Here is a 26204-nt window from a genome sequence, read left to right as displayed (position 1 = left end):
ATATATGTCATTTTTAAATTCGTATCTCTGGCTACCTGTGTTCTAAATTTGAATTTGGTGGCGTGAAAATTTTATTGATTTTTTGTCATTTGAAAATATATTTCGTCAAGTGTTTTCAAAATGGATAAAATTGAACAAAGAGCGGTGATAAAGTTTCTTCATATGAAGGGCACGAAGGGGAAAGATATCTATGACGAGTTAAATAATGCTTAGGGTGGATGTGCTCCTTCTTATACCACAGTAAAAAACTGGGTGGCTGAGTTTAAACGCGGTTGTACATGTGTCCAAGATGAAGCCCGCCCCGTACGTCCAAAAAGCGTCACGACTCCGGAAATGGTCGTGAAAGTACATGATATGGTTTTAACAGATCGACGATTGAAGTTATCTGAAACAGCTGATACTACAGGTATCTCAAAAGACCGGGTACATCATATCTTAAGTGAGGAATTAAATATGAAAAAGTCATCGGCCCGTTGGGTGCCGCAATTGCTTACGCACAATCAAAAGAGGCTTCGGGTGCAAAAGTCAAAAGAATGTCTGGACCGTTTCAGAGTAATAATGCCGATCTTTACGTCGATTTGTAACAACAGATGAAACATGGGTTCGTTATTACACGCCAGAATCAAAAATTCAATCAAAACAGTGGACGCAATTGCGATGCCCGGCTCCAAAAAGGCCATGGCTGTAAAGTCGGCTGGAAAAGTGATGGCTTCCGTCTTTTGGGATGCAGATGGGATCTTGTTGATAGATTACCTTCCTAAAGGTCAAACGATTAATGGAGAATACTACGCTAATTTTCTAGATAATTTTCATCAATGTATTCAGCAAAAACGACCAGATTTGGCGAAAAAAAATCATCTTCCCCCAAGACAACGCTAGGGTTCACACATGTGTTAAAGCTATGGCAAAAATCAACGAATTGAAGTATGATTTGCTGTCCCACCCACCTTATTCGCCTGATATAGCGCCATCAGACTTCCACTTATTCCCTAAGCTCAAAACTTTTTTGGGCGGACAGAAATTTGCCACAAATGATGAAGTCATAGCCGCTGTAGAGGAGTATTTTGCAGGCCTCGAAAGAAATCATTTTATGGAAGGCATTACTGCTTTATAACGAAGATGGAATAAGTGCGTAGAAGTTCACGGAGACTATGTCGAAAAATAAAATTAATTTTATCACGAAAAGTTAAGTGTTTTAGTGTTAGGCTAGTTACTTATCATCCCGCCCTTGTGTGAACAACGTTATATGTTATGTACATATACATATGTATGCTATGTGTGTTTTTTGATTGTGTTAATGACACATAATATTTTATTTTCAATAAAGCAATACCCCTGCTGCAGCACTCTCTACATCACCCCTGGTTGACTGGTATGGACGCATAAGGAATTAAGTCCACCACTTTACTTTTTATGCATGATATTATTAAAGTAATTATACGGCTTATCTCGTTTTTTTACTATTTAACTTTAAATTGTAAACCGTAAAAGGAGTCTTAATTATGTCTATGACTCGGAAAAGCCTTGGAAAATTCTATATATTTTCGATAGTTACTCGCGTCCATGTACTTAACTGATAAGCCTGCTTGAAGGAACATTTTAGTGTTGTTTTTTATTTATTTATTAAATTTATTTATTATCTTTTACGTAAAATTTTGTATCTTATCAAAGATACAAAAAAACACTATTCAAAAAAAATGTGTGTTATAAATCCTTACTTCCTTGTGTTCGATGAGCTCACGGCCCATTTGATGGTGAGTGGTCACCGTCGCTTACAAACGGCCCTAATGCCAAAGGCATAGCCAAGCTTCTACCTATCCTCGAGGAATATTTTCAAACCTGCTTTGAAAAGAATTTTATAAAATTATATAAAGAATTAATATTACTGGTGGTAGGACCTCTTGTGAGTCCGCACGGGTAGGTACCACCGCTCCGCCTATTTCTGCCGTGAAGCAGTAATGCGTTTCGGTTTGAAGGGTGGGGCAGCCGTTGTAACTGTACTGAGACCTTAGAACTATATCTCAAGGTGTGTGGCGCATTTACGTTGTAGATGTCTATGGGCTTCAGTAACCACTTAACACCAGGTGGGCTGTGAGCTCGTCCACACATCAAAGTAATAAAAAATAAATAAGGAACTTCGTTCCAAAAAAAAAAAAAAACATGACACACATAGCGCTCAGTAAGCAATGTGGAGGGAAGTTTATTCCAAAGTCAGATGGAACGTGGCAAAAAAAAAACTCTGAAAACGCACTTTGAATTAACGCAGTGATTCTAAATAGTAAGGATGAACTCTGCTCTGGTGGCGGGCGTTGCAATAATATAAATGAGATGTAACGATCATCTGAAATAATTCCTTAGAGCACTCCCTATAAAATATAGTCATCATCATCAGCCTGCGGCAGTCCACTGCTGGACATAGGCCTCCCCCAAAGCTCGCCACTGAACCCGATCTTCGGTTCCACGCATCCAGTTACTGCCAGCTGCCTTGCGCAGGTCGTCGCTCCATCTAGCAGGAGGGCATCCTACACTACGTTTGCCGGTTCGCGGTCTCCACTCCAGAACACGTCTACCCCAACGGTTATCGGTTCTGCGACATATGTGACCAGCCCACTGCCACTTCAGCTTACTAACTCTGCGAGCTATATCGATCACTTTGGTTTTTGCCCGAATGACCTCATTACGTATTCGGTCTCGCAATGACAAACCGAGCATAGCTCGCTCCATAGCTCGCTGAGTAACTTTTAATTGGTGGACCAGTCCCATAGTCAGTGTCCACGTTTCGGCTCCGTAGGTAAGCACGGGTAGGACGCACTGATAAAATATAGGACATACCGTACAAAAGACAGGACGAATTGAAGTATTTCTGTAGATCTAGTTTCCAGTTTCTAGTCCAATTCTGTAGATTTCATGGGCTTGAGAAGACTTGGAAAGAGTCGTTAGACACAGGTTGGGTCGTGGGTTGTGGGGTTCAGAATGTATTCTAATGAACGGTCGTCGTGATCGTAACCGTGAGCATCGTAGAAGCTGTCTCTGTGGATGAGCGTAGAAGTTCCATATAGGACCAATGGCTAGTTTTGCAATTAGAAGCCAACAGAATTGAATGGGAAATGTGGAGCAGAAAACCAAAATCCTTCCGTACACACGTTCGAAACGATACATTGGGTCGGGATTATCGACAGGGAAATAATTCGGAGAATATCATATAAAAATACAATTTTTTTTTGCGTTTGTAGGCAGATCAGCGTACTGCCCTCCTTATGGTAAGTGGTTACCGTCGCTCATGGACGTCAGCAATGCCAGTGGCAGAGCTAAGTCGCTGCCCACCATGCGCATGCGCAGGATGACTTTTGATATACAAGAACTTACTATATCTTAAAAGAAAAAAATCATATTTATTTATGTATGCACCATCTCTTTCCACTTTTCTTATAAAAGGCGTATAAGAGCGTCTTCGACGTTGAATTGATGAAGGGGCAGCAGCGTTCGCTGAGTTTCATGTCAGAGAACTGCGTTCACCAACTGGTACTTGCTGGTAATAGGACTTATTGTATCGTCACATGTTTCGATTTGAAGAGCGGGGCAGTCGTTACATCAATTCCATCCAACTGAAATATTGACTCCGTGCTTCAAGGCCAGTGGCACCGTTCATATTGTGATATCTATGATCTCCAACAATCGTTCACTCATCTAAACAATAAAAAAACTTGAGTTCATGGAACCCCAACGAAGTTTGAAATAAAAATAATGAACCCGATAATTGTATGGTATTATGTTTAATAACGTAACATCAATCTTATCAACTATCTTGTATCAACGCGCCTGACCCGACTTTGCTTTTATAAGACTAGTCTGTGTATGATAAAGCTATTTTACGCGCTTTGTTGATAAGAGCCTCACATAGATTAAGAATAACTTGGTTAAGTGATTTTTTACATCTAGGACATTTGACGTTTTGATCGTGTGTTACACCTCAACCTGAGAGAATTTTTTAATACTAGCCCTAGCAAAAGCAGTGGGGGACCACAACACGCTATACCACGATCTAGTTGATCTTTCATATTATTAGAACAAAAGGAGTGCCTTGCGGCCACACAATTTTAAAGTACCAGAATAATGTGACCTCTTCTCACGAAGCTCTTAAAGTATTTCGTCGCAAAAAATCATGCTGATTCTTTGCTCTATTACTAGGTATGTGAAAGTTCAATTAGCAAGCATAGATTCGCGTTAATAATGTAATTCTAAAATTAATAGAATACTATTTGATTTATTAATACATATCTGCATAGTAGACACCCTTATTATTAATATTATTACAGTCTCCAAAAGAGACTAGCTTACCCTCCTAATTTTAAGTACTCAACGTAGCCCGTGGACAAAGGCCAGGCTCAGAACCACTTAACTTATACCTATACTTGTTCAGAAATTGGTTTTGAAAATGCATCTGCTTAATTCAACTAAAGCAGACTTAAAATTTTGACAAATACTGAATTTGATACCGCAATCTCAAGAGAAGTCCCAGAAAGTTTGATAAGCAAAGAACAAACGAACCGTGATAACGAGGCGTATCACTGAGCGCGAAGCGTGAGGGTAGCAGGCAGCAGGACATGGTAGGGCACGCAACGCATGTGGCCCGCCCGGCAGACGGGTGCCGACGCATCTGGTGACGAGGGGGGCGCGGCGGGGGCTAAAATTAGTATCGGAGCGCCACGTGCGCTGTGAACGCGAACGTACTGTCGTTAGTCGTGCATCGTACATCAGTCCGCGCTCAACTACCACGCCGGTCACCCGCCAATACGCACTTCAGTGTTTACAAGTGAACTCGCGTGGGTAATAAACTCAAAGACCGCGTTCGCGGTTGTGATAGTGTTTCAAGAGTGTAAAGGTGGCCGGCGCAACGGAGGCGGTGCAAGGCATGTTGATGGCGGGCGCTCTGCCGGCCGAGTCCGATGGACTTCTGGCTTTGGGCGCATTGCCGGGCCAGAAAGATACCACCTGGACCAAACTTTTCGTCGGTGGACTGCCGTACCACACAACCGACAAAAGCCTTCGGGAACATTTTGCGGTTTACGGCGACATCGAAGAAGCCGTCGTCATTACAGACAGACAAACCAACAAGAGCAGAGGATATGGCTTTGTAAGATTTAAAATATTATACTTTAAAATTTCAACAATCTGTTTCATGAAAGCGTCATGTAAAGTGACACGTAGACTTTAATGCTCGCGCGCAGTCGAGTTCCACGGATTCTGAAATAAGCGTAGCTATCGCACCGGTAACACGTTATCGGCACTTCATTGCTACCTATGTACATTTACCTAGCTACCAGTCGCTGCTGGGTGCACATACGAGCAATATCGCAAAAATACAATAAACACGGAAGTCATGCTCGTTCCGCACAGGTGTACAATAGTATACCAGGTTTCGATTCACCAATTTTATGTACCTACCATAAAGTAATTATAATGTTAAAACTGTATAAACTCTATTTATTGTATAGATAGACATTCAGTAATTAAATTAGTCTAATTTGCCTATTCGTGTTCACATTCATGGTCGAAAGATAACAGTGTAAATTGATTTTCTAGTGATATTAACATTATTATCAATGAAACAATGATTTTCTGAACGTTTATATAGAGTACAGCAACCGCGAATTGTAAATTTAACAGATGTGGTAAAGATTTCTACTACGTATTACATTAGACGCAGCGTTAAAACGTAATATAGTTTGAGTATTTTGTTTGGAACGCGTAGGGCTCGTGGGAAATGAATCACAACCCCATTTTCAATTCGGACTAGGGTGCGCTTGGGCCTAGGGAGGGAGTCTGTCCCGTTCCACGGTGCACCCTCCGCGTGACATCCAAGTAACTGTAATAATCACAATAAACCGTTTGTTGCATATGAGTAGTGCCAATTTAATTTTCAGTAAAAAAAAAAAACAGTAAATTTTGTCGCGTCATAAATTAATACGCCATTTCAGAGTATTTAAAATTAGACCTTACACTTGTTATGACGATGACTCAAAAATGCTTTTTTTAAAGCAAACTTTTTCAAAAATTAACCAGTATCTTTTATCTAAAGTATAAAGACATTATAGTCCGATTCGGCGCGTGTTATTAGTTATTATGATGAGTAAGATAAATAATGAAATCTTCGCTGTTCTTCTGAACTTTGTTTACGCATTCATGTCCCTCAAGTCTGAATCAGTCTTTTTGCATAAAATTTTATTGGAAGATATTTTTATTCTTCATTTGCATTTAACAAGAATTATAAAAACACGAGTGTATGTATACCTGTGATTTAGTGCAGCATAAATATTGAAAAAAAAACTCATTATAATAAAAAAAAATTACGTTGTTAAATTTATTTCAACACAACTGAAAATTACATCCAAAAATAATTTCAGCCATTGTGGTGTTGGGATTGTTATTGTATTGTATCTACCCAGATACGTAATGAGCTTATTAGTTTCATGTATGAAATAATCTTCTAATTAATCTTTTGTTCAAGGTAAAGTTAATGAATAATAATAGTGACATCAGTAAATACGTGTTACCCAATAGGCCATGGAAACTTCAGTATTGTTATTTTTAAAAAATAATTGTGTAATTTTTTCACGCGACATTCGTTTTTACACAACTTGAGTACATACAACGGCTTCAAAAAATCGTTCTAGATATCGGCTTTGATAGTGTGCCCAATTAAAATTTTCGTTGTAGTTTTAATTTTTTTTATATTTCTTCTGAGCTCTTTAATCCTACCGAAAGCTTTTTGCAATTTAAATTTAAGTATTTATAATGCAATACTTAGAGTATACATTTTAAATGTATATCTGGTCTGACATATGATTGTATCCCACATCTGTAGTAAATACGTACGATGAATAAAAATTCTAAAAATAATTTGCTTTTACTTTAATAGCTTTTTATTATGAAAAATCTTTATGTAGAGAAAATAAACGGTTTAAAAATACCAAAATTTAAGTTTTTTTTATAGTTTATTATGACTGTACTCCAGTACTTACTGTATTATGGATGATTAAACAAACAAATATAGAATAACAACATTCAATAAGAAGTTTTTGCTTATTCATTCATTCAGTCAGTGCCTCATCGTGTTGAGAAGCCATCTTGAATTCACAACTGTCATTCAATATTTGTTTTCTAAAAACAAAAAAATGGAAAATAATTTTTATCTCTTGTTCCCATCGTGACCTTTTATGAGCACCATCTTTTCATATTTTTATTAATATTAATTACGTGTCATTCCATGTATTTTTTCTGTAGGTAATAACTGTGTCTTTATGTGTTTTTGCTTTATTTTGCTGACGTTGAAGCCTCCGGTTTGATCTCTTTTTGGTGTTTGCCCGAACAGTATTCATTTTGAAATAGCCAGTATCTTTGTTCTTACTTTTTTTTAATAATAATATTAATTATGTTTACATAAGTGAAAATAACTTCTTATTGTCTCGTCTCGTATTTCTATCCTGACCGGCGATTTCAAATCTGCCGTTTTTGTGCACGGTCAATCAGACGCGCACCAATAATCAAGTTTAAGTAAGATTAACTGTTTTAATAGTATTGTATTAATTAAAAAGGCGTGGCTGAAACACTGGGCGGTTTTCAGATACGCCCCTCTACGCAGCTACGTCGTAGAGGTCACGAAACAAAGATAATACACACAAAGATAATATAATAAATACAAAGTAAACACTTTTTGAAATAATGTTGCCGTAAAATATACATTATAAGTTTTGAGAAGCCTAGGTGTTTAGTCGATTATTCGATATGATTATTTTGTTTTCAACTAAATCATCGAAACATAAACTAATTAATACGCTCTCTTACAATATTAATTTGGCGCAAACATGCTTGAATAATAGTTTGTTTGGTTTCTTTAAAAAAAAAAACTTTTGGATTAGATTACACGTGCAAATAAATTGTACCGCAGTAAAATGTAATAGTTAGTTCGCGGACGTATTTTTTCAAAGTATTTTCAAAGAGTGCGCTCCCAGATTTCATTCGTTTCACAGCTGGAAATGTAAACACGCCATTTTTGCGAGACATACACGCCAAAATAAATTGCGTGTTCACTTGTCTGACAACACATTGTATACCAGTCGACACGCGGCTTAGTTATATTGTAAGATATTTTTTTACAGATAATTTTATTTTTTTTCATTTTTTTTATTTTTTTTTATTGCTTAGATGGTTGGACGAGCTCACAGTCCACCTGGTGTTAAGTGGCTACTGGAGCCCATAGACATCTACAACGTAAATGCGCCACCCACCTTGAGATATAAGTTCTAAGGTCTCAAGTATAGTTACTTCAAATCCTTATTGTTTAAAGATTTTACATCGAATTGTTATAATCTAATTTCGGACTTCGGATTGTTATTGTTATCGTTGAAATTCGCTCGTATAGAATTCGAACTTGAATCTTATTTGAATGTGGTATCCAAAAGTTTTATTAAACATTATCACGTCTGCCGTTATATATGTATTTTCAATGGCAGTTATAAGAATTTGCGGTGATCCTGCTACTGCTATACACAGCGCAACACACACACACAGGCACACACACACACACACCCACCCACCTACACGAGCACACACACACACGCACACACACACACACACACACACACACACACAAAAGCAATTGACATCGACGAAACTGAGGAAATGAGCTAGATATCCTAGAGCTAGAGCCTACCTCCAATCAATTAACAAATAAAATGAAAGGGATCAAGCAATAATAAATGTCAAAAATTAAGCGCTTCTATTTTAGCGCTTAATTACATTAATTATAGTGGATTTTCGACTGAATTTTTCTTCGAATGAAAAATAGGTAACTGAAAAGTTCGTATATTTTAAAATTGCCGCCTAAACTACAAACCTCGAATGAACCATATTCGGGTTGACCATTAGTTTACAGAAAAGTTTTCGTGTAAAGCCTGTTATAGTTTTTGCGAATATCTGGTTGAGAACGACGATATTGCGTTGTGATTGGTGTTGAATTAATTATTAAAATTAATAGATTTATAATACTAAGCAATTTTTTTTGAAAAATAGTTATTGAATTACCGTTTTGATCCTTTAGAATCAAAAGGTTTACTTTACGTTAACGTCTAAAGCTTAGAACTAACTTTTAAATTTCTTGGACATTAATATCGCGCTGCCTATTGTCAAAGTATTTCCTTTTAATAAATCCCCGGTTAAATATACATTTATTTCCTATGACTGTATGTGTGTGATCGATGTATATTTTCATGACCGTATGTGACTTATCCCCGGTTACCTAAATGTATATTTCAGTCATGAAATTGTAGTTAATTAAATCGCTAATCGTGCAGACCCGTCGTTGATTCTCAAGTTTTATAAGTTTTACAGTATAGTACAATAAAACTTGTTTATTGTTTAGTGATAAACGAATTGAACGTAAACACGTACCCGGTATTAGTGTGCTGAACCGATTACAGAGTTTCTTTTTCAAAATGTTAAATAAAAATTTACATACAATGGCTGAATGCTGAATGCCATTGCTTTAATTTGAGTTTAAATTTTTTTTCTCGATTGAAATTCAGCGTTATAAATTTAAAAAAAAAACAGGTTTCATGCTGAATCCACGTTTATTGATTACCCGCGTTCCATTATATTCAAATTTCATTAGTTCTAGAATAATTGGGACTAGCAAATTCAGATTTTTTATATTTGAAAACTGAAGAGATCTCTATAGTTACTAAGGTATGTTAGATATGTTATTAATATGTTATTATTATTATTATTTGTTAGCTTTAATGTTGTTATTAGTTTTAATGCAAGTTAGTTTTAATTTTCATAAAAAAAATATATTTGTTAAGAAAATTAAAACTGTCATTTTTGTAATATTAACTGGCATCGGCATGTACATACCTTTGTCCTACGTAAATCTGCCGCGTGCCAGTTTGAAACGTGGGATGGCGGAAATATTACGATCTCTATGGTCTGTCTGTCTTTACCGCTAAACACTAACCCCAAATAAATAAATTAAATATTTCATTTTATACCTATATCAAATAAAAAACAAGGAAAGAATAACGAGGGAATTTTTAGGTGTATATCCACGTTTCTAGTTTTACATTTAAAAAAAAGACCAATAGTTTTATTAATATTTTTATCAATACAGACCGATTAATATTTATTTATTTACACTTTATTGTACACAGTATGAAATTCATTGGTTACGTAAAAACAGTAGAGGTATAAATTCCGGTATTATTGCTGACAGCGATGTTTATCAGAAAACTCGTGATGGAAAGCACATTAATGAAGAAAGCGGCGACTGTATATATTTATGATTTTATAAAATAACAAAAACAGGTATGTATGTTATCTAGAGGTCATAAGATATATTCTATCGGTTCCATCGCGTCATTGTCATACTCGTCCAATATAAACAGGCCCTTGTTTGACAGTCTAAATAATTCAGGGTTAGTGGAACCACGGAAGGCCACACGTGACTGGTTGGTTCGATAGTCAAAGCGGCGGCGAGGTGACGACCTGCGACTTGCGCATGCATTACAATAGGTAATGCTGATTCGAAGCCATCCTGTGTACATTGGTTTCTGTTTTGATCGATATATAAAAACATTCAGTGCTCCAATATGTTCCAATGGTATTTACAGAATATTCGAAATTTAAATAATCTAAATCTTTGTACAGTTTGAATGTTGATCGAAGGTTTGAAGTAAACTCACAAGTTTCTATTCTCGTCGAAGACAGAGAACCTACCTGATGAGTAAAGCCAAAGTTGTTAATAGCAGCGTTCTTGGACATTACCTCCTGGTTTGTACCCCGTGAGCTCTAATCCCTACTCGATGAATCTAGAATAACCCCTCGAGGTTACTAGAATAGGTACGGAAAAAGAAGGACATGAGTTATATTGCGGGAATTCCGTAGAAGATTCGGCCTTCGGTCCAAAATGGGGACAAAACCAAGCTATTGTTTATTGTAAAAAGTACTTTTTGACTCTCGCCTGTTTCTGTCGTGAAGCAATGTGTTTCAGTTTGAAACTTGGAACAACCGTCTGCTGTACAATTGAGACTAAAATAGTGTCTTATGGCTGGTGGCGGCATAGTCGTGATCTATGAAATTCAAATAAAAAGAAAGTTTTGTTCCGATCATCCCAAAATTTGACTTGGCAAAAATGATTTTACAAAAACATAGTAAGTAGGCTTTCACCCAATAAAGGTCTCCATATTCGTTTTCAAACTGATCATTAATTTTCATCGAACTATTGATTTATACAGCTTATAAAATCTTTAACAGATTGACATGGCAGCTTTTCTAGACCGTTTGACGCGTTTTAGATATTTTTAATACGCGCTTTAAAATTAAACAGCTATTTTTGCTTTCGGCGCATTCAGATGTTAAAATTTCCGTTTTTAATCTTGGATTCTCGATCAATAGTCAACTATTTAAATATCACTCATTTTAAGAAGTATACTTATAGATATAATAGGCGACGCTAAAACATTTAATTAGGTTAAAGATTTTCGTCTCCGTTTACCAACCAAATAATCAATTATAAATAAATAAAATTTGGAAACAAATATTTCTTTTATAAAGAGAACACGTCAATAAGAGAAATCGAAGTATCATTAAGTAACAATAAGTATCATTCATTATGGTCGAATGATCATTGGACGAATAGGTATTAGATACGTTAAAACGGTCAAAATCATCGAAAGGGGGACGGACCCCGTTGGAGGCTGTTTCAGTCTATATATTCGTATATAGAGATCACACACACACGAACATCAACTTTTATATATTTACATAAAACCAAATATGATTTGGCATGTTCAATTTCGAAATTCCATTGTTAATTCATATCTATACAACATTGAAATGGCAAATAAAATAATATATTATTCATTGTTTCAGGTGATAATGGGTGATAGGACTGCAGCGGAGAGAGCGTGTAAAGATCCGAATCCCATCATAGATGGTAGGAAGGCCAACGTTAACCTCGCTATTCTTGGAGCTAAACCTAGAGGGAATCTCGCACCAGGTAAGTTTGGTTTCGTAGCTTATTTTAAAATGACAAGAATTCTAGACGGGTAAATTAATTATAGATTACTATAATATTTCTGGGCAGCAGCTTGCTTGGCTATTGATACTAATGTTGTCCACGGTGACAAGTTAGAATGAACATGCGCAGTTCCTCCGATCCCAAAAAAAAAATTATCACGGTCCCAATTATTCTTCAGAAGAAGGCACCTAGAGTAATCTTTCAGGTGATGATTTTATATCATCACGGCAATGTCTACTGCCACTAATTTAGAATTTTTACATTCAGTTAATTTCGTTTGCATAATAACATTTTTTTGTTGAAATCGTCATAAATGAACCAATGGTCGATATTTGATGAACTTCTTCTATTTAAAGATTGATTTTAAAAAGTTTCCCATACTGAGTCTTGTTTCCCTTATATATGGCCATAAGACAAGGGTTTTTTAACTCACAACTACATCCAATATGTGGCAGTATATGGTATTCGTTTAAGATAATATGGGATCCAGTGATTATAATGCCAAAATTCAAAAATACCAAATAACAATTTTGCATGTAATTCATTGCGTTCTTTTGGTTAAAGATACTAACGACAATTCATCTAAATAAATAAGAAATCTTATATTTATGATGGTGCTAGTACTATGACAAACTAAGTTCTAGTCGGTTTGTAACTCGAAGTTGACTTTTCAAGAAGCAAAACAAGTGCAAGTCAAGTAGAAAAAATACAATTTTTTGATAAAAAAATAATATATACGTACCCACGTTCAAAAAACATGAAATGTGCTCTGAATAAAATATCCGAACGTTTAAATAAAATTCCAACAGACGCATTTCATTTACATAGACCAAACAAGATAAATTATCGTTCTATTGTAATTCAAAAACGGCTTTGTCCGTAGTTCAGATTTTTTTCTGTTAGATAAATTCAGTTTTACAGATGAATCATACCTATATTTCTAAGTACGTACTACATAAAGTGCACGTTCGAATAATTTTAGATTTTAATAATGATTATTATTTATTTAGAAAGCTCTTTTTTTTCACAAAAACTACCGAGCGTATGTATTGAAAATGAGTCATTCTGACTGTGCTGCATATGAATAAATTTGCGAATTATTAATAATAAATGGTAGAACGTATTAAAGGCCATGCCGGTAGGTACCACCATTCTGCCAGTTTCTGCTGGTTTGTAGGATGGGATAGTTGTTGTACAATACAATTTAGACTTCGACCTTAGGGCTCGAGATGGGTGGCGGCATTTTGAAGTCGTCTTGGCCCAAAAAAACAAGGAGCATGGTGTGCTCGTATCGAGCGATGCGACCATGCCGGTTTTCGAATTCCGCAGGTAGGTACCAAATTTTGCTAATGAAATACGTAATTAAATCAAGTTTACAAAAAAAAATCCAGACCTAGAACAATGATAATTTGTGTAGCTACTCTAAAATTCAGACATAGACATCAAATCTAAATATGGCTGACATTTACGTTGTGATGTCTATATTCTCCGCTAACCATTTTACACCAGATCGGCCGTGAATCGTTCACCCAACGTAATTTCGTAATACACTAGTGAAACCCGGCCACGCTTACCTGTTTCTCCTGATAATACTATAAAACCATCGCATAGAACACGACAAACAAGGCCACAAAATATTCATTTAAACATTCATGTATGTAGGTACTCTTATAGTCTGACCTTCGCGACCTGAAATAATGCTACCTCCGATCGTTCTCATCATCGTTTGATTATAAGTCGAGCGGACGCGTACGTACTTTATAGTCGAAGGTGTCGCTTATCGCTCAGCTGTTTGTAAAAGGAGCCGTTTTTCTGTGTAACGCACATGATTATTTTTTTTGTCGGTCCCACGACTGTGTCTGTGAGGGTAAAAATGGGAGATCGCTTCGTGTGTGATATAATACTTGATACGTGAACTATGTGGGGGTCGCGTGCATGTGTTGTTTCACTAGATCTTTAGTTTAATCTGATGTTGTTTTTTATTCGTCAAAACTATATGCTCGTGTTATAGTCAGCTAGCCAGAAGTTACGACAGTTTGTCCGTTTCTTTATTCGCTCATACGAATTTGCTGTGGGGCCACTTTGAAAATCGCTGCCTTCCTAAGATTCCTAATATTCCTAGTATCCTGACGTTATATGCTTATCTACCGCATTTTGAGTACCATGACAGTCCACATGGGGCATGCGTACTGCCTATTTCTGTGAAGAAATGCGTTTCGGTTTAAAACTAACAATACTAGAATAGACTTCACGTTGCTGTGTGAGCTTCCGTAAATGCTCAGGGTCTGCGCTGGGTGGTCATCAAGCCTCCTCATCCTGGGTCGTAATATACCAATAAAAATGCATAAAATAGAATAATTATTAATGTAAATCATGTAATACAAAATAGGTTGAACAGCTTCTAAACCATATTATTATTGTAAATATAGAAAAAAACATATTGGTACATTTTGTCCTAAACGATTCCAAAAAGGTTTTTCGTTTGATCATTGCTTAATAAAAAAATCTATTGATAAAATAAGTGGAGAACTTAAATGAGATTGTGTGACCTGAGTGATACTTGAGTATCTTAAAGTATTTAAAATAAACAAACACAAAAGTTACGTTTGCCAAAATTTATATACACCTGGATAATTTATTTATTTATTTATTGCATAGATATAGTTATCCTGCTTACGGTCACCTGGTATCAAGTTGTTACTGGAGCCTATGGAGGTAAAAAATTGAATACCGCTTACCTTTGAGGCATGAGGTCTAAGTCTCTATTGCATAGTGAAAATATGGTATTGTCCATATATATTTTAAAAAAAATTGGATGTAAGTAAATAAACGTGTGTCTTATGTTATCTATTCAATTAAAAATTAAAATAATTTAGTGAGAGCAACAGCCATCGGGAATTCATTAAATCTAAATCTATTCTTTCTGTAAGAGTTCGAATTCGAGCGCGTAATAAAAATAAACCGATTAATTATTAACTGAATAAGTGGGGCATGTTTATTTATATCGCTTGATTAGCCGATACCGATAGACGACTGATGTAGATAAAATAATATTTAAGTTTATCTATGAGTGTGCATTACGGGTATTATTTTAATAATGTAGTTTCGATAAGAATTTTTTTAATTATTTTAATGAAATGAGACGAAACGCTACTCGGAGGTTTTGTTAAAAATTGGCTTAGCCGATTTGCAAATAGTGAACACATTTTGAAACGATAAATTCTCTTCAGCAATAACCTTGGGGCGTGGAAAATGATTTTGTCCGAGTTGTAGTATGTCATAATCAACACCTAGAATATTGATTAAATATTTAAAATGTGTTATGAAAAAAATACAATAGGGCGAACCGAGCGAAATAGAATCATTTATAAGCAGTTGACCCGTTGTTCGCTATTATATATATTTTTTTGAAATTTCTAGCCACCTACGTTGTGGGCGTTTGTTATCGGATGTTCTAGAAAGAATTTGATATCCGGTACCAACGAATACCTTAAGTATGTGTTCATTATGAAGCTTTCACTAGTTAAAGCGTGCGGTTTTCATTCATTGTAACAACTATGTAGTTATTTTGTTTGTGTGTAATGATTTTTTGTATTAATTTTATACTTTAAGAGCTTTGTTACGACGTAACAAATGTAAATAAACATCGAATTTCAATTAAATTTATGGTCAAATCGATCTTTTTCAATCGTATATATAACTATACATTGTAAGCATCTCTAATTATGCTTACATTGTATTAAGTACTTTAGTTACGTTCACAAATAAGACAGATTTAAATAACCGTACTGCATTACTGGTGGTAGGACCTCTTGTGAGTCCGCACGGGTAGGTACCACCACCCCGCCTATTTCTGCCGTGAAGCAGTAATGCGTTTCGGTTTGAAGGGTGGGGTAGCCGTTGTAACTATACTGAGACCTTAGAAGATGATCTCGTAGATGTCTATGGGCTCCAGTAACCACTTTAACACCAGGTGGGCTGTGAGCTCGTCTACCCATCTAAGCAATAAAAAAAAATATTCTAGACCGTTTTTGATCCAGTTTCATTACCATGATTTTCTTAATAACAAAATAGTCAAAACGAAAACACAGTTCGTCGGGCTTGTAATAAAATTTTAATCGCATCGTAAATAATGAACGATAAATACGAAACGTTGGGTAGGAAACATTATTATTAAAATATATACTGTGTTAACATGTTACACTTTGTTGTAATTGGTACAATAGGATATTGCTTTTAATACAAAATTGTACCCCGAACGGTGCATAGCGCATTTCGATTTTTCATTATGCTCTTTTATTTTTGTAGAGAAACCGACCAGGAATAGTGAATTATACCGTCACTAGAAATACAATCAAAATTAACAATTTTGAGATGGTTAGTGGAGGGAAAACAGTTGAAATAAAACCTATTTAGTTGTAGTAAGGTACGGGACTTTATTTTTACTAACGTAGCTTGGACACGGTCAAGGTTCCCACCTTGTCTTATTTTATTCGGGTCTATGGGCCGCACGAAAAATAAATCAGCATATGAATAAAACTCGACTAGTAAAGCCCCTAAGTAATTAACTTAAAATGTACCCTCAGCAACGGAAGTGTTGGCCTTTAAAACAAACTACTACATTCGAAAAAAAAAAAAAAAAACATTAGCAATTAAGGAAAGGTAAATCAGGTGTTATGTCGCACGTTTTGTTGTCGACGTTACCTCGGACGGGGCCCGTGCCCTCCGGAAGTATGTAAGCGTTCGGAAACGGAAACGTTCCGTGAACGAGCCTCTCTAATTGATTGCGCCCCGAGAACGACACCGGCGGCAACCCTATCAGCTGAATTCATAACTATGTCGTAAAACAATTATAAAAAGTATACATTTATTAACGACTAGCGACCCGCCCTCGCTTCGCTTCGGAAACATTAAAACACACATGAAACCAAAAAAATAAAAATAGAAAAAATTATAAAGAAAAGTAGCCTATGTTCATCAGGGACAATGTCGGCTTCTAATGGAAAAAGAATTTTTCAAATCGGTCCAGTAGTTTCGGAGCCTATTCGAAACAAACAAACAAACAAATCTTTCCTCTTTATAATATTAGTATAGATTCACTAATAAGTTTTACTGGGAAATAAGTTATTTTGTGAACTGTGAACTGTTGTAACTTTACTGAGACCTCAGAACTAATATTTCAAGGTGGGTGGCGGCATTTAGGTTGTAGATGTCTATGTGCTCCAGTAACCACTTAACTGAGCTTAAATGGGCTGTGAGCTCGTCCACCCAACTAAGCAATAAATAAATAAAAAGTAAAACAACTTATAAAAAATATAGAGGTAAAAACTTAAAATCGCACTAAACTTGGGTTTGTAAAAAACTTCTACGGCAACGAAATTCGGTTTTTTTATTGTTTCGATGGGACACGGCTCACCCGGTGTTAAGTGGTCACCGGAGCCCAAAGACATAAAAAACGTAAATGCCGCTTCCCATTTTGACACATAAGTTGTAAGTCTCAACGGTTGTCCCACACTTCAAACCGAAACGCATTACTGTTTCATAGCAGAAACAAGTAGTGTGGTGGTATCCGCCCGTGCGGTCTCCCAAGATGTCCTTGGTAAAATTGGCGACAGTAAAAAAAAAAGTACCAGTATCAATAAAATATGCAATCAAAATCAGAAATTGGGCTTTTTACAATTTTACAGGATGTCATCATTATTATGTACGTAATGCGAAGTGTGTTCATGCATGACCATAGAGTGTTTCAATGTTTAACGTCGTTTCCTCTTAAACATTTGAAAGCCTGTAGTTTTAGTCTCAAAAACAAATTCAATCTTCAACAAAAACAATTGCTAGATATTCAATCGAATCTTTAGTGTTTGTATGTATAACATTGTACACGTTAAAAATTATTTGTTGAAAGAAACTTCTTGAAACTCACAGAGAACTTCTTAGAGAAAATATTTTGAAACAAATAGAACAGCGGGAATTTTGAATAAATACTATTTCGTCTTCTCGCATTAAAACTGTATAATCTCAAAACTTACTAATTTTACAAAGTGTTTTAAAAGGTTTACCATGTGATATTTTTAATATTAATCATCTTTGCAACATTTATTTTTTATTTTTTACCAGTTACATTTAAAGTCTTTTAAAGTAAGATAAAATTATGTATTAATTTTGTTAATAGTAGTCAAAACATAGGTAAACTAAAAAAAAGCTAAAACTAAACTACGCTTTTTTGACAATATTTATGAGAAAAATACTGGTGATACCAAATGATTCCATATATCGACGCTTGAAAGGCAAACGTGACTAAGCGACAATACCTGCTTTGTAGATAAATGATAGGCAATAACCATATTCGATGCGCAAAAAAAATATATTTCTAGGTCTATTAAAATCATTTCAATCCTACGACTACATTCGTTAAAATAGATTTTTTTTCAGGTATTTCAACTTTAAATTAGTCTACTGTAAAGTTTACGGATTGTCGCTTAGTCACGTTTGCCTTTCAAGCGTCGATATTAACTCAATTTCGAATATTTTAGGAAATTGCACACTTTTAATGCGAAAAGACGTTTTATTAAAAATGCGAGGTAATAATAATAGATGGTTTCGTGTAAATTACATGTCTCATAACAACGTGACGTTTCATTGTGACACTTCCGCGGGTATGCGGTTGTTAGTGCAATGATAACAGGGCATCAGCAGCGGCGTTCAACTCAATGCGCTCACTTGATTATTCCAATCGCAACTTCAGTAACAATAAGTTTTACCTTGAATATCTAATATCGAACGTAAATAATTCAATGAAATTTCAGTTTAGTTTTCCCGAATGATATCCAATATTTTTTAAGCACATTCAATCGAAAAAAAAAAACGAAAAAAAAATAAAGTTAATTGTAAACGGTAAATAACATGCATTTCCCAGTAATACACCCGCGTTACAGCCGCAAAGTAGGGTTGGCAATAGCGGAGTCTAGCAGAGTACGGCATATGGCGCGACCGGTATACCACGGCCAGGTGGTCGTCATGCGCGCCCGCACCCATTGTGACCTCGTCCCCCACCGCCCTGGTGTGCACTACCCGACACGCGAACAATACACGGCCTCCATACGTGGCTCCGCGACCGACGAGGATGCGAATCTATTCACGCACCGGTTCTGAGACTTGATCCCATTCATAAGGATCAGCTGTTGCAAACGCTACCTCGCTACCGTTCGTTTTGAGGGTCGATGCTTGTTACTTTTATAGTGATCTGTAACGACCATACGAAACGGTCGATGTTGTATCAATGCAATCAATGTAATGGTTGGATCTTTACGATGAATACTGGCATCGATAGTAAAAATAAACAAAAAAACGGAACCCTTATAATTTTGTGCTCAATCGACTACGTCACGACTGCTTACTCCCAGACTCACTGATGACACTACGAACATATTATGTGTACATAGATTGGATGTAATAATAAAAAAATGTTCGCGGTGGTGTAATAAACGAAACGGCCCGAAGAAATTTCTAGATAGGTCCTGTTTTGAAAATGTGTCAAGAATAAAATATATAAAAACCTTATGTAACCTTCTCTTGATTTTTACGCAGCTACGTTCATTACTTTTCAAAATCGTATTAAAACAATGAAATAATAAATATGACAGAACGATCAAAGGCATATCCCGTATATAAATCCTCAAAAACGCATGACTATTTCTCAAATGAAATAATGCGCAGAGTACCACAATAGTCATATGGCAATTTTTTTTTGCTTTCGATGACATCGTAAATCGAGATCTTTTTATCTCCACTCCACTCTCCTATTATTAGCTTGGCATGTACTAATTTCAAGACGTCCAATTAACTTTAAAATTTGCACACGCATCAAGGAGCGATGACAATCCAATAATTTTATAACTTCGCTCTAATATCTTGACCACTATCGACAGGATAAAAAATAAATAAACTTATTCGTAAAAATTAAAATTACTCGCGAAAACTGAAGAAAAAACTAAAAAAAATTAATTGTCAGTTCGGTTTGCTCCATTTTCAGACCTTTTTACTAATAATGCACGGTATTTATTTGATCAGATCATACGTACCACGGGATTCTAACATTTCATTTTCTTACCATAGAAAATGTTGAATTTCATGGCAATCAGCCAGATGTTTAAACAACTCATTTTGACGTTCACTATTCGACGACAATATTGCTCATTCGCAATCATACACTGCGTATTCTACGAGTATATTCTATAACTTCGAATGACAGTGTAATTCTAATTTAAACAACTAATCTACGTTCTTGGCACAATCACTGTTGCAATCTCATCGTCAGTTCAATAAAATATAAACATATTATTAACATGGTCATAAAATGAACGTGCATACTTGGATTGACAATTTGTTGTTACACTACGCTTCAAAATACGTTGACGGTAAAATTATTACGAATAATCGATAGTAATGAAAGCGATCGATTTTCATTTTCTGATACGTTCATATAACTGTTAAACTATAAGTATATTCGCAGCGGTTTGGCTTTGCCCTCGGCATTGCTGAAGTCCATGGGCGACGGTAACCACTCACCATCAGGTGGGCCGTATGCTCGTCTGCCTACATGGGCAATAAAAAAAAAATATTGAGGGTAGTTAGAAATTATTTTTGCGATTATAAATTCACATAGCCGATTTACAAAGTCTCGAATACAGTCTTAACGTGTATTATTGAAGAGAGGAAACTTCAGGGCAACGAAATGATGATAAATTAACATCGACGAACGAATATATCGGGTTCAATGGTTTCGTTTTCAGAATAATATTATTGTTGGGAAGCATTAAGGCTCAGTATTCGTGTGTTCCGTTGTGTGTGTGTATGGGTTTTATGGCCGCGGAGTATTGTTTGTTTATCGTGGCCCTTTTGCACGTCTCGATTCGTACCGAAATTGATCTCCCGGGATTCAAGCGATCGCCTAATCTTATACGAAATCACTGTTCTTCAAGAAAATCGTCAGTGGATAACCTATTCAAATTCAAAATCATTTATTTCAACTTAGATGTCAGTATAACACACTTGTTGAATGTCAAAATATAAATAACAATGTTAACTCTACCATCGGTTCCAAAAAAAGCCACAGTCCTGAGAAGAACCGGCGAAACAAACTCAGCGGGATTTTTTTTTTGTTTTTTCTCAATTTTTTTTTTAAGTAATTAAAAATATTTACAATAAACGATAAAACAAGTCAAAAAATACAATTAAAATAATAATAATAATAATGAATTTGTTTGTAATTATATTGCGTACTTAAAACACGACCGACAAACCAGTTGCCCATTCATTCAATTGTTTTTATACACACGAAAGGGTTTTTAAAACCTTAATAATTGATACCAGTTTTCATGAGAATATTTTAGTCGCTAGGTTTTGATTCAAACACGTTTGTCACATGTAGATTGTTCTGTATGCACTATTCACTTGTGAGTGCGACCGTTAAACTTGTTCGTACCTATCTGGCGGCCCCTTGGGCAGAATTCAAGACATTACCGTTATTTCGAGGGTTGCGTTTTGCGTTGTAAAGAGATGAAAAAAAACTTTTGGCTTCGGAACATTATAACACGTCAGATTCATTCAGCACGTGATTTAACGGCTGCTGACATTGTCACAAGACGTTTTTCAATTCAATTTCGAAAAAGGTTAATTTATGTCATGCTAACCTAATGCATTTTATTTAGTATCTCAGTTTATGAATCGTATTTACGGAGACGAGAAATTGATTCACATTTCGATATGAAAATCCGTGATAGAAGAAATAAATCAGTAAGTATATATTCAAACAAAATCAATTGCTCTGGGCAATCGCTGTATATTGAGATCAGTTTTTTTTTTCAACCGTGAATACTTGAATAATGTATGGAAATCGATTCGGTTAGTTTGATTCCATCAAGCATTACTGCCGGTCTGTCGTCGACGCCTGCGCATCGGGGCCCACGCCAAAATAAATAAGCTAACTCCGACTAAAAGTATTGGGGAAAAACTATACGATGTTTATATTTAAACTGTATAAGAACCGGTGTACTTTATATTCGATAAAAACATTTGATTCTGAAGCATTGCATATGCCACAATATTCTCTTTACTGTTAATAATAATCGTTAGCAGTGTTTGTTTAGTTGTTCCATTTTATTAGTATAAAGGTACATACACACGTGCTACGTATTACCCGACGAGTTTATAGCGCTTTTGCGGGTTGAGTTTGTAAATGGACACGCGGATATGCAGTAATCAGCGTGAAATTCATTTGGCCCGGTTTCTAAAAATGCCGTAGCTCTAGTAAGCAAGGGCGAACGGTTTCGGTGGTCGCCGGGATCGATAATGAAAACATTATTAAAGTTTTATTAAATGGTTGCGCTGATGAAGGCCGACGTTACTTTACCACTTGTCCAAACACGCGGTGCGCGACACATTCTGAATTATTGAGCGCAATGAACACCGCAGTAATCTATTCACACGTGTCCATTAACGTTCGAAACGAAAACACCTAGCTTCCAAATCATTTAATTGATTAAGTACTGTTGAAGAAACCGGAACGAGCTTACTATGAAGTTGATTTATATTATAATAATTTGAAAACATGAACAAATCGAAACATCCAATTTTTAAACTACTTTTACGGTTTTGTGGCGCGTTTTCGTATTGTCTTCATTATAACGTAAAAATCGCAAACTATTTGAATACTTTAAGAGTTTTCGTGATCACAGACGAGTCAAGTCGTCGTAGCCTAAAGGATAAGACGTCCGGTTCATTATATTGCCATGCAACGGTAATGCTTCTAATGAAATACGTACTTAACAAATGTTCACGATTGATTTCCACGGTGAAGGAATAACGTCTTGTAATAAAAATCAAACCCGTATTTGCGTAATTACTGGTGGTAGGACCTCTTGTGAGTCCGCACGGGTAGGTACCACCAGCCCGCCTATTTCTGTCGTGAAGTAGTAATGCGTTTCGGTTTGAAGGCTGGGGCAACCGTAGTAACTATACTGACACCTTAGAACTCATATCTCAAGGTGGGTGGCGCATTTAATCCAGTCCAGTAACTACTTAACACTAGGTGGGCTGTGAGCTCGTCCACACATCTAAGCAATAAAAAAAAAAAAAATCGTCGACATTTTAATATTGTACTGTGCTGTAAAGTATTGCAATCGTTGGAAATAATATGAACAATGACATTAAAAAACGCGACATTGAACGAAGCAATCTCGACATTGGTCTCGTACATTTTTCGAAAAGTCGCTCGCGTCTCTAGACTTAGTTAAAGACACTTTTCTTCAATAATCCAACTGTCACGTGTACAAAGCATGCAAGTCATCATTGATTAATGTCGGGACGGGGCCTTATGTGGTATTTGTAAGGGGTAGCCCTCCGTGTTTGGCGTTGCAGTGGAATCGCGTGCGCCGGCGTTCGCCCTTCGCTTGTGCATTACTTATGCATGTGGTGTGTCCCTTGCTCGGTAAGCCCACTGCACCCCTGTTGGCTAGCTTTATTTCATCTATGGGATTTAGGCGATGGGTTGATCGGTTCGCACGCGCTACTGAGCAACGATCGATATGAACTAGCACACGTTTCATTAGGGAGCCCATGGCATATAGGCATATACGAAAAAAAGACGTGTCGTGGGACACCGGATAGGAACGAAGTTCTTTATTATAAAAATATTAATTTTAAGTTCTATTCGAGGTATAAAGAAAATAAAACTGGAGGTTTCGCAATAACCCACGGTCATTCGGCCAACTTATTGTGGTACACTTCATTCACGGTTGTTTGCATAAGAGTTAGTGTATTGCGCAAACGAACGCTCTGAGATCGTGGTCAATGAATGATAAAAAAAATATGTTATTTTTTGTACGTTATTACAAAGTTAAGTCGTACACTATGTGCATTACTAATTTGTACGTTATTACAAAATTAAGTCCTACACTGTGTGCATTACTAATAAAAATCTTACGTTACGGACGTTTTTTCCCGGTTAGGGTACCCTTCCGCATATGAGTCGACTATTATCAAAGCCGGCAATGTGATTTTTGGAAAATAATTGGTAATACAGAAAAACGAATTATTGACTTTGTATTCCATTGGCAGTCACAAAACTCTTCTGAACGACATCTTAGATAAATAACAGGTTAAGTATTTACCTTTATTTAATGCAGGTTTGGAACCGTATTCTTCGAAGGAGACGATTATATTCAAATCAATCTGTATTGATAACCTTTGATAATAGACGACTCATACCTATACGGAACTTCGTTCCAATACAAAAATTGTTGCTCCACGATGTGTTTCTGGGTAATTTTTTTGCTTCACGTTTTTTAGGTTTTGTGTAAAAAAGACGATAAGCGTCAGATGGCACTGGACTTAAATTCTAAAGGGGGAAACAAAAAAAACTTTGTAGTGTTCTTGATCCTTCAATCTTCATGGATAGAATCTTCTCTGGAACATACTCTCATGAATGTTTAATAGTAGTTCAAACAATAGTTGTTGATCGAAGCCTCAACGAAATGGTGAATAGTGGTCTTCTTTTTGTAGCGTTAGGCGCGTTGCTATTAGAACTACATAGGTTGCTTTCACGTCCTTACGAATCCATCAGATCCAATAACTCTTGCATTAGATACCTTCAGCTCTAACACTAGGAGCAGCCTGAGGAACCCTGGTAATCGTACTCGTCGAACTCGACATAGAGGTCGACGTGCAACCTAACCCATGCATCAGCTCGCTGAGTTTCTCGCCGGATCTTCTCAACGGGTCGCGATTCCGATCCGGTAGTAGATTCATTCGCGAAGCAGTTGCTCTTGAGTTGTTAGGTCTCCTTCGGAGGCGCTCGGGCAGCTGTTAGCAAATCCCACCCCTTCTGTCTGAGCCTTTGCTCGCCTGCCTGTCCTAGTGAAACTGGAAAGGCCTCCGGGCCACCAGTAAATCTTCAATCATAAAAAAAACTACATAGGGCATACTTTAGAAGACCACGACTGTCACACTTCAAACCGAAATACATAATTGCTTCGCGGCGTAAATAGGCTAGATTGTGGTTACATACCTGTGCGAACTTAAAAATTCCTCTAGCACTTGAGTAACAAAATCTCCTTTACTAGTTGTGCCCCGTCCGCTTCGCTGGGCATTTAAAATTAACATTATTTTTTCTCACCCCCACAAAGATTCTCATCATTAACGCCCCCGCAACTGCTGTAGGGAGTCCAACACTCACATAAATATTAGCTTATCCATTAAGTACATGTATTTTCTACATGGATACCAAGTTTCAAATCAATCGGATGTATGGTTCAGTAGTTATAACGGAACATCCGTAAAAACCACTGTAGATTTATATATTAGTAATTAGTATAGATTGATTGCACTTGAGTAACAAAATCTTCTTTTTTAGAATATTGCGCTGGTATTTCTGAGTATTAAAGTTTTATATAAAAAAGAAGATTCAAAGCCTTCACGTCAGTAAAAAATCGATGGTTTTACTGCGTTATTTGTAATTACATGAAGCGAAGCCATAATGGTGGCGAGCCGCGTGCGCGGTCCGCATTAAGCCGATACCATCAACTTTTAACAAATGTCTCTTTAGTATGTTGTCCGCGACGGAAACGTGTAATTACCTTCGATCAGTGCAGTACGTTAGTCCTGATGGACTCTGATTTCTAGCACGATTCCAAACTATAACTATATACTACAAATAAATGTTGAAATAACTTTTGAGTCCTTGAACTGAATAATACTTTAAATAGTCGCGGTTCATTTCATTATTTCTAATATTAAAAAAAATACTCTAATATTAAAAAAAAAAAGTCTTGCCCGCTGAGTTTCTTGCCAATTCTTCTCAGGACGGAGGTGTTAATATTGTAACAAAATGTAAATGATTACTAGCGCCATCTGTCATCATCTGTCTGTATATAACTTTGACAATAAATAGTCAGTCTATCCTCAACCGCCATTTTATTAGGTTACGGGCCCAGAAAATCGCAGAAAATCAAAAAAATCCCAGTATTGAGTCGTTTTAACAAGATTTTGCAGTAAAGCAAGTGTTAAAAGACAGTATTCAGTGAGATTTAGTTGTGAACTGGACTGATCGTATTGATTATCGCAGTGTATTTGT

At 36.3% G+C, this 26204-nt stretch overlaps 1 protein-coding gene across 1 annotated transcript in view; it reads left to right on the top strand.

The window, feature by feature from the left end:
• Window positions 1-4752: 4752 nt before the first annotated feature.
• Window positions 4753-26204, top strand: part of LOC733119 (RNA binding region containing protein 1) — a gene marked incomplete at its 5' end in the record, with an annotated part of 35223 nt that continues 13771 nt past the window's right edge. Inside the window, 2 exon segments of the mRNA NM_001047066.1 lie at window positions 4753-5134; window positions 11926-12052. Coding sequence (NP_001040531.1) covers window positions 4913-5134; window positions 11926-12052 — 349 coding nt within the window.

This window comes from Bombyx mori, chromosome 5, assembly GCF_030269925.1.
Source record: "Bombyx mori chromosome 5, ASM3026992v2".
NCBI classification, from domain to species: domain Eukaryota; kingdom Metazoa; phylum Arthropoda; class Insecta; order Lepidoptera; family Bombycidae; genus Bombyx; species Bombyx mori.
Note: the sequence above shows the minus strand (reverse complement) of the source record. Positions and strands in the feature narration are given on the sequence as shown.